At 40.8% G+C, this 18,554-nt stretch overlaps 1 protein-coding gene across 1 annotated transcript; it reads right to left on the bottom strand.

Annotated features, from left to right (window-relative positions):
* Positions 1-328: 328 nt before the first annotated feature.
* On the bottom strand, positions 329-18,543 carry LOC127606308 (atrial natriuretic peptide receptor 2-like). The gene is made up of 23 exons (XM_052074541.1): positions 16,618-18,543; positions 15,980-16,070; positions 15,026-15,158; positions 12,972-13,095; positions 12,668-12,772; positions 11,826-11,928; positions 11,437-11,582; positions 11,251-11,323; positions 10,219-10,363; positions 9,090-9,176; positions 8,820-8,963; positions 8,342-8,463; positions 8,130-8,274; positions 6,752-6,800; positions 6,551-6,658; positions 5,918-6,037; positions 5,672-5,765; positions 4,337-4,424; positions 4,119-4,258; positions 3,263-3,415; positions 3,053-3,151; positions 2,284-2,375; positions 329-1,300 (listed from the first exon to the last, which is right to left on the bottom strand). Exons 1-23 carry the CDS (start codon positions 16,660-16,662, stop codon positions 1,190-1,192), a joined length of 2,517 nt encoding a protein of 838 aa, XP_051930501.1. The 5' UTR covers positions 16,663-18,543; the 3' UTR covers positions 329-1,189.
* Between the last annotated feature and the right edge of the window lie 11 nt (positions 18,544-18,554).

The following is an 18,554-nucleotide window of genomic DNA, read 5'->3' as shown; positions in this document are numbered from 1 at the left end:
AAAATGGATAGATGGATAGAATATCATCTTTGAACCACTCTAAGGGTTAAATGAATGGATATACATTATAAAGAAAACAACAGAAATGTCTACATGTCTGAAACTAAATAAAATACAGTACTACACAGAATTGTAATGTAATGTGTGTTGAGCTTAAATCTCATTCACAAGTTAATACAGTACACAATCTAATGAGCGCTATCAAATAGGATAAGAAAAACTTTATTAGTCTCGCAAAGCAGAAATTCCCAATCCACAGCAGCAAAATTATGAAAGGAAGAAGTAGAACAACAAAATATAGGAGCTCTGGAAAGGAAGCCACTCTCGCTGCGCCATTTTGAAGTCAAAATAACAAAAATAACACAACACAACACATAGGACACAGACAGTCGTGCAATCTTCACCACTTTTCTGCATAGTTTGTTGTCTGAAGCAGTTATAGATGAAAGAGGAGAGAATCAAAGTGTCCTTTCACCAGTGGGTCAGAGACGTCATGCTGAAAATGTGCACACGTCTGCTACAAGCTAAGTTTTGAAAGCAAATACGAAGCTCTAGCGTCCATTGACAAAAAGAGATTAGTGCACTTCTGTAATCCGCTTCAAACTCCAAGCCGCGACTCCCAGTTATTCTGCATGACTGCGATAGTGAGTTCTTAAATTAACAACGTGTTTACAACTGTGGTCGTGATGGTAGTGTACAACTGCTATGTTTCGAACGTTAAAGTTCCCGTGCACAGTAACAAAGCAGAGTCTCAATATGATGAATGACCATCATCATCATCTTTTACTCTCATTATTAAATGATGTATGATGCAGTGCAGAAAATTACAACCACTTGAATGAACATGTAAAATCACAAACACTGACAGTGTGAGCGCTATTGTCCGTGGATCATTTCTGTGACAGCTCTTGCATTATAAATTCGTACCTAATATTGAGGCAGTTGCTGCATGACAGGAAAACCACAGACAAACAATGGGGACATTTAATAAACCGTCTAAGTACGATGTCGCTTGACATTGCGGCTACAGTGGAAGTACTATACAATGTTGTCACTACACTGACAACAAAGCTCAACCCTTACAACTCGGGTGACTTCCATGCAACACAGATTCATTGCACAACACAACACGTAATCGGTCACTGCACATGTTTACGTCTTGTTCAACGCTTGGATATGTTGGCCAGGATCAGTCACTAACTGGCGCGGGTCCTCCTATCAACTCTGACGTGTTGAGCAACGGATCCGTGCACTCGCTTCGCTTGGCCTCGAGCCACCATGTTTTCATCTCACCTTTGCCCTGGTCAAATAGAAAATGTGACAAATTCAGAGAGGATGAGAAGTCCGCAGGAGAAACATCTGTCCCTCTGAATTTTAAATCAAGCAATTCTCTTAATGGACGGGGGAGGGAAAGGAGTGTGTGTGTGGTGGTGGGGGGGGGGGGTGGTTAGCCAGCAGCAGCTGAGGCCATGGCTAAGCAAAATGCATTAAAGTTTATGGAAAGACCCCTCCCCACAAAGATCACATGAACAACACCCCAACGCCGCTCTGAGATCACGAATGTAGGAGATGATTCAATGGGAAGGACACACCCAATATTTAACATCTCCTTTGAGGGAAAGTTTGAATTACAGTTACTTTCTCTCCTCCGCACCACAGACATGATATACAGTGGATATAAGAAGTCATCACGCCCATGCTCAAATGATAGTTAGTTTTTTTTGGGGGGGGGGGGGGGGTTCTTTTCTGAAATTCAAACCTCAATTGCAATGAAGTTGGGATGTTGTGTAAAATGCACATAAAGACCAATATATAAACATATATGCAAATATATGACACAAACAAAATGCATTTAATGTTCAGACTGTGAAACCTTATTGTGTTTTTTTGGGGGGGGGGCGGGAAATATTCACTCATTTTGAAACTGAGAGAAGCATTTATGAACAAGGCAGCTTCAGATATTTAAAAGCAAAGCGGAGAAAATAAAAGTAGCTTACCAAAATTATGAAAAGACTGAAGATTGTCAACATTTAAACACCTCAGCAAATGATATAATGACATTTAAAAGGAAAGAAATAAAAATGTACCGGTAGCTTTCTCAAATAACTGAAAGATGAAACAGTGAAATTGATTTAAAATGCTTTGAATGGCATTTGTCAAAGGCATGGGAAAAAACAAGCACAGTTTTGAATCTGGATTTAAAATTTAAATTACTTAGATTTTTTTTTTACATTTCAAGTAGACCTTGCTTACTTTTCAAGACTTTCAAGCAACTGTATATACCTTCACATTTAGTGTCCCTCTGCAGGTGAGAATGTATCCCCTCAACATGTGAAGAAGGTCAGCTGTGGCCCCACTCACTTGGATCTTCAAGGCTTTCCAGATGGCACAAAAAGAAAACATGCATCTATATGTTTGAACATTGCAGGTCAATGTTTATCAAAAGGAAGTGACTTTTTAATTGTTTGTATACAAATGGTTGGGTCTTTGGACTGCCTGCCTATGAAGTGTGATATGCGGTACACATGCTTGATTGCTCAGTGTCCATGCAACACATTCACACAGTGTGGTAAACATGTTTTTATTGCCAAGCTCTCTCTCACATTCTGGGCACTTGTTTTGCAAGTAGAAGCTGCAAGTGTGCCTGTTCAATCCCTGATAGCTCCACCTGCGGTCATCACATTGATCAAATCTGTCCTCACTATTGGCCCAGCGGTATGAGGAGGTGGTGTTAAATTGATCACTTGCATGAGACAAGGCCACTTCTCAAACAGAAAATATCACGGAAAAGAATAGTGTGCTATAAATCGTGACTATGAGATTATACTTTGATGGATACAGTTTTCAAAATGCCTGGGAATGGTTTTAAAGTTAAACTATGATTAACCCTTTCATGCAGCCTATAATCTGATAACATGGTAAGCTGTCCACTGTAGTAACCACTGTCCTTTCAGATGTGTCCTCTCAGGTGCTTCCCTGATCCATCAATCCTCTTTTATAAAGTAGCTAAAATCTAAAGTGCGCGCATGAAATATATTTTGATCTTCTTTACCTTCACTTGTTGATTCCATTCGTGATGCCGTGTTGACAGTGTCTCCAAAGAGGCAGTAACGAGGCATTTTGGTTCCAACCACACCAGCTACAACAGGTCCTGAAGGGATAAAATATTTCAGGAACACACATGTTGTCAAACTGTCATACTTGTATGTACAGTATTAGCATACAGTGGAGGTAGTAACGTACAGAATAACAAGTACTGTACCTGAGTGGATGCCTGCACGTATCTTCAGCTGTGTGTTGGGCTTGTGGGGGATCTTGAACGTGTGGCAAACGCTGACCAGATCCAAGGCCATGCTGGCGATCTCCCCAGCGTGATTTATGCCATTTTCTTGGGGGACCCCTGAGACCACCATGTCTGTGTCGGCCAATTATTCAGGATAGAAAAAAAAATGTTAAAGAAAATATTATACTTATGCCTCCCCTTAAAGATTTTGGGGTACAGCAAGAGATCATTCGTGTCCCCCAAGCTACACTAACCACTATAACAGACGATGGGAATAATAATCGCATCGCTATTATCCAGGAGTATAACCCTAAGCAATAAAGGTCAAATGTCATCGTAGGGATGAGCATAATTAATAACACTGACAATTCATTGTTAATCATTGTTTTTATTGTGTGGAATTGATTCTTAAGGTAAAATTGATTGCACTACACTTTGTTACTTCAAACAGCTTGTTGAATGTTTAATCGAGTTGTAAAACATTTGTACATACAATATAAATATTGATTGTTACTATTAATAGAATTCTGAAATAACACATTCTTTCTGGGATTTACTGTTGTCCACAATGTTTGATTGCTACGAAAGTCAATGTTTCCCAAACTTGATTGAGTGGAATTACCTAATTTGCACAAAAAATATCTCAAAAATACTGATCTCTTTTCAATTCACTCACATTGTGTTTATCAATTATTATTTGAATTTAGACATCTCATCAAGTTAAGTGTAAAATTGCGCAACCAAATGACAAGCTCATTATTGTTGAGAAGGACACTCCTACACTATTTTTTTTTTCTTTTGTGACTGGAATACATGCCCATGATTCATCACTTACAAGCGTCGCCAATGGTCTCCACTTTGTAAACGTCGTAATTGTCAATGATGTCGTCAAAGGTAGTGTAGAGCTGGTTGAGGAAGTCCACGACCTGATGGGGCGTGCTGGCCCCCGACAGCTGGGTGAAGCCCACAATGTCACTGTCATGAAGAGTCACTGTCAGACATCCGCAGTAAGTCGCCTCCAGTGCACCAGTGAAGTGAACAGTTCAAACCAACCTGAAGTAGACAGTAGCGTTGGAGAAGCTCTGAGCCTCTGTGGTTCGACCTTGGCGAAGGTCATCAGCAACCGGCTTTGGTAACATGCCTGCAGAGGAAAGAAATTATGTTGAAACTTGAAGAGTGTCCCGAACACTGACACTTATGTAATGCGTCTGTATGCACGATATTATCTCAGCACTCAACTCCCCTCCGCCCCCTGCAAAAAAAAAAAAAAATCAATTGTGATTTAATGCATTTTTTATGACTACATTCAATACATCTTAAAGTGCACTTTTTTTTCATGGGCATGGCCTGCTGTTTTTATTTATTTTCTAAAATATCAGCCTACATCAGTGAAGGAAAGAGGCAAGCACTAATATACTGTTACCTAGTCTCTGAAAATAGTGAGCAATCGTAACCAAAATGCACATGCACAACACTACTTATGTCGACTTCAAACTGTGAAAATATAAAAGCGGTTGGCAAAATATTTCAGATTTTATTTATGTTAAATATGAGCTCCCTGGAGGAAAAGCCATTATCACCTCCACAAAATAGAAAATATTGTGCTGATTATTTTTATATTTTTACAGGTTGACGTGGACTAGATTAGGAATGTGCAAATGAATTTGGACACAACGAGTTTCATTTTGTGACACTAAAGTGTTGCTGGACTCCAAAGGCAGTCAGCCATTTGTGCCCCGCAGCTAACAGGCTAACACCACTGCCGCTGGCACGGCAGCAATTGGTGTTCGGCGGCCAATACAGTCAACATACCTGTCAACTCATACGGTTTAGCTTACGTATCTTACGTATATGGCCGTATTGCACAAATCATACGGATTCTGAAAATTTCCGTTTTTTGTCCCCCCCCCCAACAGGTAGTTCCGTTTGCTTTTGCCCAGAACAGTGCTCGTCTACTCGAATGCTTTCATTTCCGGAATACAACTCTGAACACAGTAGCCACTAAGTAGAATGATGATTAGACATTAACCAGACATTGTACTGTGGAGATCTATAATAAATATCATTGGAAATTCTGTGGGGGTTTTTCTGTGTTTTCTTTTGATATAATACGCTTTGGTATGTTATGAGGATTTTTTGCTCTTTATAAGGATTTTTTTTTTGGTAGTTTATACAGGTTGGTGCTCCGAAAAGTTGACAGGTATGAGTCAATACAATACAATACAAGGTTAGTGGTACGAAATCCGAGGAGCGGACTTCCAGCAGTGAGGCCGACCCTCTACCCAAGCGTGGCCGTTTTGTTGCCAAATTGCTGCATTGGAGACGCAAAAAAGAAATTACTATCTTATAAATATGAGAAAATGTGACAGTTTAACACGTGAGACTGACTGTATAACAAGCGATCAGTCTTCTGTTTCTCTTGAAGAAGATCCTGTGTTCTCTCGGCAACTATGGCCTCCAGGTGTTTGCTGTACTTCTCCATCTGCAGAGTACGAAAATTGATGTCATAATGTCCAGCTGAGTAAGATGTTAAAAAATGGTGAAAAATGCTTCCCCCCCCCCCCCCCCCCCCGCCCCCCCAACAATCTACTATTCCACAGTCTACCCTGTGCACAGTGCTAGAGGAAAGGTTACCAGGTTCATCATCATGTCCACGGGGCTGACTTTGTTTGGGTTCATCTTGTCCAGCATTTTCTTGACCTGCTCAAATGTTGGCCTTGTGGTGAGGTTTTGAGACCAACACTTCTTGATGAGCTGCAAAAGAGTTACGCAAATGCACCGTGAGTGCCTGTTGTTTTAAAGGAGAAAGCATTAGGTACACTTGCACAGTTGATTGCATGTATTTGGCTACTGATACTTGGACTCAAAGAGCAGCAAAGAAGTGAGGGCACTTAATGAAGAATTTGAGCAATGCAATGTGGCCGCATACAGTTTTTAACTGCACGAACATAAAAGAAAAGATAAGAGAATATAGTATAGACTACCACAGATGTGTGTATTGTTTTGATTTCAAAGTTTGAAAAGACACCAAATTCTTTTTTTTTTTTTTTACTTGACCTCACGGCATGACATATGGACTGAAATTGCTCCCATTATGATTAACCCATGACTGATGCCACAAACACAATTTCACCATCAACATCACATTTCATCCAATAAGATCAAACAACAATTTCAACCCATGGTGAATGCGTGTTGTAAATTTCTTTCACCGGCGTTATTCTTGAAAACTTGCCACGACAGTACTGTTCTGATATGATAACAAACCTCAGAGTAGTCCTCTTGACTGGGGCAGTCCACATCAGTTTTTCCTGCTTTGAGTTCGGGGAGAGGAGGGCGCCATATGATATCCAGCCTCACTCCTTCCTCCTGATCCTGTTCCCATTAAGAGAACTGCTCATTACAAAGTCAAGATCAAAGCAAAGCCACAGGTCATCATCTAGAGGGAAGAAAAAAAATCCAACATACTGAAATCAGGTCAGAGCGAGTGGCAATCTCAACCAGGATCATGGCATAGCTGAGAGGAAAGACAGAAAAGGTAAATACCGGTACAGAGACCTACATTTTTTTTCTCATAGATAATAGAAATGGAACTACGGTCCTAAGTAATCCACAGCCTAACGATTCCATCATAAACCATCTATGGACAACTTTGCAGTCACATCTTAACATTAGGAACTGTTATAAAAAGGAATTTCAAAAATCCACAGTTTCTAATAAAATATAGAAAGACATTCCTTGAAACAATTATAAATTTGTTGGCATCATTCAAAGTTGATTCGTGATGCAGATTCACCTCGAGTGCCATCGATAATAATCACACAAATGTGAAAAGAATGTCGCGTAAAACGTGAAAACAGTTGAACTCTCTTCTCTGCTATTCTTATGGCAAGAAAGTAGTGAGACTTTGCTACTTTGAAAACGGGTCTGCTAACTGTTCGGTGAAAATAAATGTCATCTCAATTTGAAACACCACTGTGAAGAAGTCAAATTCGTCGAATACAAACAAAATGTGTACCGGATAAAAAAAAAAAAAATTTGTGTCAGTGCAAGGTTACAAGCAATCCAATAGACAGTTTGAACATGTGATATGTTCTCCCACCCCATCGGGTAAATTGTCTGACTACACGTATATGTGGTAAAATGTCATGCTTTTGCAACGAACGATGAAAGGACACCATTATTCTGTTCCTTTTTTTTCTTTCTGGAAGCTGAACATTCAAGTCAGCCAAAAGAAAACGTCTATCATTGAGCTTGAAAATATCATTGACAATAACTACTGAACTAATTTCGAACAGAAAATAATATGACACAAGCACTGGATTCAAGGCTTTAGGACCTGTTAGCATGTAAGCCATGCCTGTTTTACCTTCCTGAAACCCCCAAAATGTAAGATTAAATTGAATTACAAAACAGAAAATATTAAAAGCAAAACTAAATCTTACAAACGAATTTCCTCATTCGTCAGACTTGTTATTTGAAAATCTATTTTGGCACCCGTAAAGCGATTTGCCAGGAGGGTCGGGGTGGGGTGGGGCATATTTCAATGGCCCACTTCATGCATGTGAAATCTCTGAATTATTTTTTACGGGCTCTTGAAGTGGGTTACAGTCCTATCAAATTTAAGATTTTTTTTTCTTCATAATGAGTTGGTTCTCTCACACTTTAAAAATCGTTTTCGCTGTTAAAAATCCAAACATGTCTACCACGCTTGACTTAAATTAACTTCCTAAGTATGCCGTTCTTCTCATTACATGTTCACCACTATTCTGTTGCAAGGAAAAGCCACAAAAACAAAAACTACACTTGTCTCATACAATATCCTGAGTTCAACTTATGCTGTAACCTGTAGACGTCTGCTGCCGGCGTCATGGTCGAGCTACTTCCCAGGAGGACCTCTGGAGCACAGTAGACGTGATTGACTTCGCCGCAAGTGAACCCATTACTCACTACATCAAAGTCCTCCTTTCTGTAGCGTGTAAGACCGTAATCTAGACAGGAAGAAAATGAATTTGGTTATTCTATTGAACCCTGTCTTTAGTTTGCTGTTATTTTTACCAGCGATCTTGCAAACCCAGCGATCGTCAATGACACAGTTCCTGGAGTGTAGTCTCCCGTGAAACATCTTGTGTTGGTGCAGGTAGGACATTCCACGGGCAATGTCGGTAGCAAAGGACAATCTGTGAAACATTGCATTACATTTGGAGTGTCAAGATCATATATCAAGAATCGACAGATAATTCTCAGTTTCGGTTGTAGTTTATAGTAGGTTATCGTACTGGTAATTCAGTTACTTGATGAAGCAACACAAGACATAGCACAGTTCTACATCACTGCAAATAAACAAATATTTCAACTGCTTTTATCTTATTTCCTTTGCGAAGGCGGAATTTTTATCAAGCTCTTTTATTGGATCTGATTCGATTTTGTTGATGCACCTCAACACCCACAACACGTAAACTCCAGTTACATTGTTGGACAAATGAACATGCAATATTTCTATTGTGAGGGGACCTAATATGTAACTTTTCCTCACCTAAAGCCCCAGTTGATTGGGATATCATCATTGAGGAGGACGTCCGACAGGCTTCCTTTGGGGCAGTGTTCAGTGATGATGGCCACATACGGAACCTCGATGGAGCCCCCGATGAACTTGCAAAGATTTGGATGGTCCAGTTGTCTACAAGGGAAATGACCACTTACTCAGTGAATGAACCGCACAAACACTTTTGTGCGCTGCCAGCAAAAACAAAAAAATAAATCAATAAAATCCCAATGCGAATGTGTCACATGTGGTTTCTCTCACCTGACCTCTTTCACCTCCTTCCTGATAGTTTTAGAGAGAGCAAAGTGTTTCTTTTGGATGTGTTTGACTGCAACCGTTCTGCCGTCACTAAAAGGAAAATGGTGGGGGGGGAAATGGGTGTTACTTGTCAATTCCTGTACTTGTCAGTTTTCATAAAATCAAAATGACTCATATCAGTTGATTTTATATTCCGCTTATCCTCATTTGGGTTGCATCTCGGATGCAGCCTATTCCATTCGGGCGAGCGGCAGCATGTCTCGACAACATATAAACAAACTACTATTCACATTCACACCTACGGACAGTTTGGAGACTTCAATTAACTTTACATGCACCTTTTTGTAGTAATGTGGGAGGAAGCCGGACGCTAGAGCAAGAGGGAAACGCAAGCTAGAGCAGGGTGAAGAAGACGACTCCACACAGGTAGGCTGGAGTTGATATTCAACCCCCGAAACTCAGGCCTGTGAGGCAGATGTGTTAAACGTGCCTACTGCTGGGTGTGTTTTCAATTGCTGTTCCAAAATGTCATTAAAAGTAATTAAACCATATTTAATTACCTCTGCCAAGAGCAAAGGTGTGTGGGTGAGAGATAATGCTTTGATCACCATTTGCTGTTTACAAAAAAATAAATACATAAAAGAAAGAAAAAATACCCCCCAAAAAGTTTTGGGAATTAAATTCGTCTTTTGGCTTTGTGTCCCAGTTCCCTTGCGTCAGAATGCAAATTATAGAAACCCGTGTTGGCCGCATGAGGCCGCCTGCTCGCTAAGATGTTGACTAGGAAACAAACAAGACACATAAAATTTAATTTCTCTATTTGTTTTTTGACTCACACTGGAGGGGTTTCCCCCACTTTCGAATTGAGAATGGTTTGCGGTCCTGCCATTTTATGTTCCACCTTATATTCAATGTGTGTGAGGTAAGTCAAGTTTGAGTTAGCTTTATTCAAACGACACCATATTATTTGGCACTGGGAGTAATTTAGTCATTAATGGTGTGGTGGGACACTCATCTGACTTCGCTGGGGGCAGCGCGGATCCAGTCTCCACTTTGTGACGATGTCAATATGATAAGGAATGGTTGTTTGTCACTATATGTTCCCACTGAAAGGTGTACGCTGTTGTCTTACTAGATGCCAGACTGGATGAAGCCCTGCTTGAAGAAGGTGTTGAAGCCCGTGCATATGGTTATGTCAGTCAACTGACTGACATTGGAAGTGCTCTTCACATGCCGGGCGCTCGTTGTGCTGCCAAAGTCTGTCCCACACTCTCTCCCTGCGGCACCAAATTGTCAGATATTAATTTTATATACGCGTACGCACCAGGGGTTGAACCAGTCGGATGACTAGTTGACTTTACTCCTCTTCCAACATGTAAAATTTGAAGTCAGGTATATTTTCGGTGTCCTGTCTTCTAGTCGGCCATTGCTGGACTGCAACACTCTGTAAAGCAGCGAAATGTCTGACCAACATGCAACAGAGTCTTCATACTTATGCGTGGGGTCCGAGAATACAACCATAAGTTGGTGGTGAATGAGAATAAGGGTTAGCCTCTCAAGCTAAACTATTCCGATCGCTGATAGTATTAAGATATTCAAACCTGCTGTACCATCAGACTGTTGGGTAGCAGTGAGGGCAGCTGCCCAACGTGTGACAACAAAAATTGTATTCTTATGACAACACGCACTCACTTCGCAACACTTATTTTGCTTCACCACACTGTGACTTAACAGTACCGGTAGCAAGATCACTCGCAACATGTGCGAGTCTGTATTGAAATACAAAAAAAACGAAATTGAATATTGGAACTGATTTTTTTTTTTTTTTGGAGCCTGGCTACAATGTCACGTCTCGCAAGCTGTGCAATGCAAAACAGGATAAGAGTGGCCGGTTTGCTGAAAGAAAAGAATGCACAGGGCTCCCGGTAATTGTAACAACTATATTTCATATAATGGTGAGTTGTATTTTTAATCATTTCTTTTTCTTTGTTTCTATGCCTTCAAAATATGGACCGATCTATGGCCCAAAAAATGTTGGAGACCACTGTGCTGAAAAAATGTCAGTGGTGCCATGGATTAATCGATTCTGACTACAAAACATCATCTCTTGTTCAACCCCTAGTCCATAAAATCATTCATTTCATATAGTTTTTCATATTTTTACCAAAAATGATACTCTTATAGTCAATGATCCAGCTTTCATCCCAAAACATCTTCTGTTTCTGGTACTGAAGCCACTGCAGGGAAGGAAGACAAATATTTAGGCCCTTGGAAATCTGTGTGGAACCATTTGTGTGGGGTGAGGCTCACGCTCACGCACACGCACACACACACACGCACACGCACTCACCACCATGGTTAGGATGAATCCGGCGCTAAAAAGTGCGACGGGGAGGCCGATGGACACCTTGATGGCCATGGACATGGGGCAGATGCCGCAGTCAGCAGGACAGTTGAGACAGTTCTCCTCCCCCTCACAGAGATCGTCCCCACACACTGGAACATTCCAGACACATAGAAATCAATGAACAAGCTGAATCATCTGTATTATTACTAAATTTAATTACTCAATTGCGAGGCCAAGGGTTCCTTATATTCCCGTCGCCTTTCATTTCGTTTTATTTTAAAGAATGAAATGAATGAATAATAAAAGCCTTCCCTTTTGTGTAAATATGATTTTATCTAGTCATGGCTGCAATGCAGAAGCATGAGCAAATGTGGAGCACCATGCGGACTGACCTTGAGCACTGACAACAAGCACTTTGGATTCCAGTGCCGCATGCATTTGTCCGATTTTGATATGGGCAATAACTGAAGTGACACCGACATGGATCAACACCACCTGCATAGAAATCGTGTCAATGTCGCATTTTTCTTTGATATAGTGGACTCCCCACATACGCATGGATTTGCATATTCACAGATTTTTATTTTATTTAATATATATATATATATATATATATATATATATATATATATATATGCATTGTTATGTCTATCTAAGTTGTACACATAACATATATGTGTACAACTTAGCAATAACCAAAAGTGTTAACTGAACCTTACACTATATTATCCACTATCAGAGTATGTCCATGAAAGTACTAATTACAACCTGCTGCCATCTGCTGTCAGGAGTGAAACATGTGAATGTGTGTCTTTATCCCTTTTATGGGTACAAATATTGTTCAAAACTAAATTTGAAAGAACTGCTTCTTATTAGATTTCTCTTGATCCATATTCAGAAAAAGTGTCTGTCTAAGGGTCCATCCGTTTTCGACAGCACTTGTTCAAACTCTGGTCACGGGTGAGCTGCAGCTTATCGCACTGTCATATTGACAAATAACAATTCACGGTCATATTTAAACCTAAAGAAAACGGAGCCTTCAATGAACCTAACCGGCATACATTTGGAATGTGGGAGGAAGCCAAAATACCCAAAGGACCCTTACAAAACTGCACACGGCATGGCGAGAGCCGAGATTCCACCATGAGATCATCGTACTGCCTTCTGATAGGGTCTTCAAATATCATTCAAAAATAATTCAAGCACGATCCCCAAAACAGCCATGTATGCTCACCTTTGAGGTCCAGTATTTCTGGCTCATCTTGCCTGCTTTGGACACTGTATGAGTGACTATTTTGCCATCATCGGGAATCCACGGGCCGCAGATACCGCCTTGTTTCTGTAAAGCAACACCTCTCCCTTCTATCAGTTTTATTGAACAGTATTTATTGAACATTTTCAATTCCATTTTTTGATCAATGTTTTCGTAACTGTGCTGCCTGTGACAGATTGTTTGATCAGATCTGAAATCAGCGCACGTGTGTAATACTTTGAACAACTTGGTACTACTGGATGAAACTGCATTGCGCAACACTCACCATGAGGCCCAGAGGACACGAGTGGATGTTGGCGTGATACACGCAACAGTTGAGTTCATTGGCGTTGTTCCAGTTGGATGGGCACTCGTGATCATGACAGAATCGCTTCGCCTCTGCAGCGTCTCTAGATGCAAAAGGGAGTATGAATACGAGTCGTGTCAATCATTGGGCTATGTTCTTTTTAACTATAATCTTACAACACCAACCAGGAATTATTACGAACCCTCACAACGAAAACAAAATGCAATGTGGATTAACAGGATTGCTTTTTTTCTTTTTCCTGGTCACCTCTTTTGCTGAATATTTGTAAATGGCACAGTGAGCGTCAAAACTGGTTTATCTTGATTTCCATGCCAGTGCCAGTGCAAACGTCATTTTGTGTGCTTGGGAATTTGGCAGATCGCTCTCAGCCTTGGTAGGCAGTCTGGCATAAGAAGGGCCTTTACTTTGACATCTGCCAAGCACACCTGACATTCTGGTGACTGGAAATTGGCTAAACCTGACACCTGCTGGAAGCACGTCCAACTACTGGTGCGGGTAGTGTAACACGATGTCTGAATTTGATCAAGGTGCAGAAAGACAGATTTTGTGCTATAGGGACATTTGTCATGGATGTAGACAGCAACATTCAAGGAATTTTCTGAATCCTTTCAGAAATCAATTTATATTATTTTTTTAAATTATATTTATATTTAAATTAAAGAAAGCACTATTACCATCATGCCAGCTGTCTTCGGGCAGTAGGCGGGGGAAACTGTGAATCACAGGGCAACTAATCACAGGGCACACGGAAATGAACAACCATTCGCGCTCACACTCACTCACACTAAGGGACAATTGGAATGTTCAATCAGCATGCCTTGCATGTTTTTGGAATGTGGGAGGAAACCGGAGGACCCGGAGAAAACCCACGCCGTGGAGAACATGCAACGTCCACACAGGAAAGCCGGAGCTGGAATTGAACCCGGTGGATACTTCTGCATTGTGAAGTCGAGGTGCTAACCACTCGACTACGGGACACTTCTTTTCAAGGGCGGTTCTGGATCAATTTCACTGAGGGGGCCGGGCTGGGGCCAGGGGTTTTGATGGGGGGGCACATTCAACCCAGGGCTAAAAAGACAGATTCAAAATCTTATTTGCCTATTTATTTCTTCAAACTTTGAAATTGTAGTCATAACATTACAGTGATGAGAAAAAAACAGTTTAGGAGAGGTAAAATGTCTGCAAGCGTAACAATATGCCGTGTCCATCTGTTGAGAATATTCAAGCCAGGGGATCGTATGGTACCAGACTGCCGGGGACAAAAATTGCAAATACATTGAAGCTAAATGTTTTACATGCATATAATTATCCAAATTTTAAAAGCCAATGTCTTATATATTGATCCTGTTAAATAAAAATAAAAATAAAAAGGGAGACTAAAAAAGTTTACACACACACACACACACACACACACACACACACACACACACACACACACACACACACACACCGTGGTAATTTCATTCTCTGCGGACTGCTTCTCATTTTCCCGCTCATTTTTAAGTGGTGCAGCGCACTAAGGGGTCCGACGAGAATGTTAAATCACGTACTTTAATTGCACCTTTCGCGTCAGCGACTCGGCGCGACTGCGTAATCTACACTCGGAGAGGGGGGAGGGCACAGGGGGGGCCAGAATCAGGGCTACAGGGGCACTGGCCCCCTTGTCGCCCCCCAGACAGAACCGCCACTGCTTCTTTTTACACTTGTCATAATATTAATAAACATAACGTTATTGTAAAGTGTCCTTGAGTGTCTTGAAAGGCGCTTATAAATAAAATGTATTATTATTATTATTATTATTATTATAACGTGCCATGGCAATCACTTTCAAGTTACACCAAAGTTATTTTGGTTAATTTTAGTTCCTGTATTTAAAATAAATCCTTTCAGAAGAGCCCCAAATCCATGAGCTTTGCGATGTGCATTTGCGCGTGTGTGCATGCATGCATGCATGTGAACAATCAGGGCACGGCAGACATTCAAGATTCCGGATGTTTATGAAACTCACTCACCTGAACTGGAAAATCTTGTTACGGACAGCGTAGTCGTAGAAGGAATCTGAGGCCGTGACGGTGTATGAAACATTGAATTCCTCCCCGTCGGCGACTTTCTCCGGGGGGCGCTGCACCCAAGCCATCTCCAGACCTGCGCCGACAACAACACATATGCGTGTGACAAATGCCCCCCCCCCCCACCCCTTTCCATTTCATGAAGCCTATTCACTGAATTCAAATTATTTCTATAGTGTGCAGCTTTGCACTTGTAACCCTTCTCAGATGCCATATTTGGAGGAACTCTGCACCCAAGTCGATGCGTGAACCACATGCAGTAATAAGGATGGTGTATAAGAGTTTTATGGATGGAGCTGTTTCGTGTCATTTATTTATTTACTTTAAGTTGGTACACCACTTCCGCAGATGTAAAGACATAATTACACTAAATATTTGAATGAATATATAAGCATGTGCGGTATATGAATTCTGGTTAGCCACTAGTGGTCTTCATGTAGTTGAATAAAATGAAGGAGTAGAATGACAAAATACATTTTTAAAGCAAGCAAAACAAACAGAAAAGCCAAAATGTAAAAAAAAATGTTTTGGGGGAAAAAATAAAATTTTGAGATTTTTGTTGGTGTTGTAGTAGCCAGTTAAGAATCTTTTTTTTTCATCTTACCAGCTAGCCATTAAAAGGTAATGTGTTAAAAACGCAAAAGAAGATTATTCTTGATCAAAACTCTTATTTCTAACCGGTATAAACGAAGCCACCTGTCGTACAATAACTACAGTTGCACCCAAAATTATTTACAAAGGTTAAAAAAAAAGCTCACCACACCATATAACTGGTACCTACTTTCAAAAGAGAATGCACATTCAGCATATTATTTAAAGTGAGCTTTGAAACATTTTAAGTGCAACTAGATGTCACTGTCACAAAACAAACAAAAACGGGTCATTAATAACACATACCACCACAGCTTATCATGTTGTAATCATTTGGATTGTTGCTGGGCCAGCAGTCATACTCCGTGTTGTCCAGATCATGCCAGCAATGAACACCCTGCACAAATAATTTTATACAAGGGTATATACAGTATGTATGTCAGCAGGAGACAGCAAGACATTATTATGCATTTTTGTTGCCCATCAGAGGGCAAGGAACCATATTTGGTTATTTAAATAAAAAATGGAGGTAAGGTAATACAATCACGGGAAGCAATGTTCCACACAACTCATTCAGTTCAGGGTCCCCCAAGGAGCTGAAGTTTATCCTTGCAGACATTGGCCAAAAGGCAGTTTACACCTTGGACTGGTTGCCAGTTAATCATGGCATACATGACAGAGACAGTTCGCCCATTAACACTGTCACCGAGTCGGCGTTCAATCCAGGTTGCCTGCTCAAATGTATTTATCCCTCCCCCCTCCCTTCAAGGTTCATCACATCGAAGTCACCAACAGTAAACTCGATGAATGACCTGCACACTGCAAACACACTATGCCTATGAAATCATATTACACAAACAACCTTGCTCTAATTTCACACAACAGCAAACATCAACATTTTTTTTTCTCCATAAGACCACAAATCCTGCAGAGTGACGACTCACCAAAGAGAAAGTCAGGAAGAAGGATGCTGCTGTCCACAGAGCCATGACCAAGTCTGCAATTTTTAGAGCTGACTGAAGGGCACCTCACATGAACCTCACATGCGTCAGGGGCATGTGGTCGGGGCAAGCAGGGGAGGCTCCTGTCACTGACATCTCCACCCACCTGGCGGGGGGGGGGGGGGGCACCATCTTTTCCAAGATAGAAGTGGTGCGCAGTGACCATCAGGAACTGGTCCAGCCGCAAGATGTGCCTAAGATAATGGTCAACTCACACTCCTTTTTGAGGTCCACAGAGCACCCGGGGCTCTCCCAAAGACAGCATCAAATTGAGCTTTTTAAAATTATTTTTTTATTAAGCTTTCTCAGGCGTAGGGTTCACCTATTTCTACAAAAATTGGGAGATATATGCAACAGCCCATCAACTACAAAAAACAAAACAAAAAAACATTATGGCGTTCTATGCTAAACTGAAAAAGTATGGGCTAAAATATTTTGGATGATTTATTTTATATTCAAGTGTCTCATCGGTCATTAAACTCCCCACACGTCACTAGCGGGCCGGAAGGGCATGACCTTCTCCACCAGCAACCACTCCGATCACGTCCTCAATTATCCAATCAGACCAAGTGGCTCCCCAATCAGTATTCGGTCAGCAACGTGAGTTTTGAAGTGTGTGTGTAAGTGACTTCAATTGATTTGTCAATATTAATCAGCTTTAATCAGAACTAACATCATATTTATCTCTGGTAAACATGATTATAAGTCCATTTTTAATTTGGGCTCTTTTTTTTAAACACTGCAGAAGGACGTTTATTTCATTCAGTTCTAATGAATAGCAAATTAAGGTAGCACAACAGTTTATACAACGTGAGAGGTGGTGCCTTTTTTCCTACAGGGACCATTTGTATAAATTCATCGGAGCACCATAACAATTAAAAAAATTATGCTACTACTAATTGTTCATCATCAGAAATTATGGTTATTGTAGGTTGCGTTTTTCGGCTGAGCAGTGCTCTAGTGGTTGACATGTCTGCCTAACAGTAGAGGTCGAATATCAACATGAAGATCCTTCATTTGAGATTTAGTTATCTGCCTTTTTCCCCCATTTTTGACCAATTTCTTCATTTAGTTTGAGATTAAAAGCAAACGGAAACACAGTGTCCCAGAAAATAGGCAAAAATCAATTCCCCCCATTCAGAGAATGCATGATTACAGGACAGTGGTAATATAAAGGCCTGCCATCACACACTTTGAAGTGTAGATGCCTCTGGCTTGGCAAAAATGCGAGTGGCAGCTAACAACGATGCTGGAAGCTGAGGATGAACAATCCTCACTCTTTTCAACAAGCGTCTCGTGAATAGAAACCACTTCACTTTCATGAGGTCTGACTTGAAAGCTGACTTTTTAACTAGTCAACCATGCAATCGCCCTTTCCAGCTGGTCCCCAAGGATACATGTTTAGTTTAGAGGTTGAAAACAAAAGCGGTTTATATTATTTTATGGCCAGTTATCTCTTACAAGCACTTTGCAAGGAAAAACAAAAAGTTCAGAGAATACGTTTACAGATTTGGGGCACTTTGTTTAAACTGACATTCAATTTGGAGGCAGTTCAGTTAGTGTTGCTCCCTCTCAGGAGCTTGTGGACCAACAGAGTGGAAGCAAAAGGTCACACAAAATTGACTGAGCACTCCAATAGATCTTCAAGTGGCGGCAAGTGAGTGTAGGATGTCTCAAGGAGTGGAGATTTATTGAAAAAAGGAGATAGTGGCGGGCAATGGATTGTTCGAAATCTCAATGCATTTTTGTTAAGTAACTCAGATTTTTCTCTTCGAGTTGTTTGGATGTTTGAGCACAACATGGGTTTTGGGAAAGGAGTGACGGCGATCGCGTTTTGGCGTGCTCAAGGTTAAACCTTTCTACCGTCCTGTTTATCTTTT

The sequence above is a fragment of the Hippocampus zosterae genome, chromosome 8 (genome assembly GCF_025434085.1).
Source record: "Hippocampus zosterae strain Florida chromosome 8, ASM2543408v3, whole genome shotgun sequence".
NCBI classification, from domain to species: Eukaryota; Metazoa; Chordata; class Actinopteri; order Syngnathiformes; family Syngnathidae; genus Hippocampus; species Hippocampus zosterae.
Note: the sequence above shows the minus strand (reverse complement) of the source record. Positions and strands in the feature narration are given on the sequence as shown.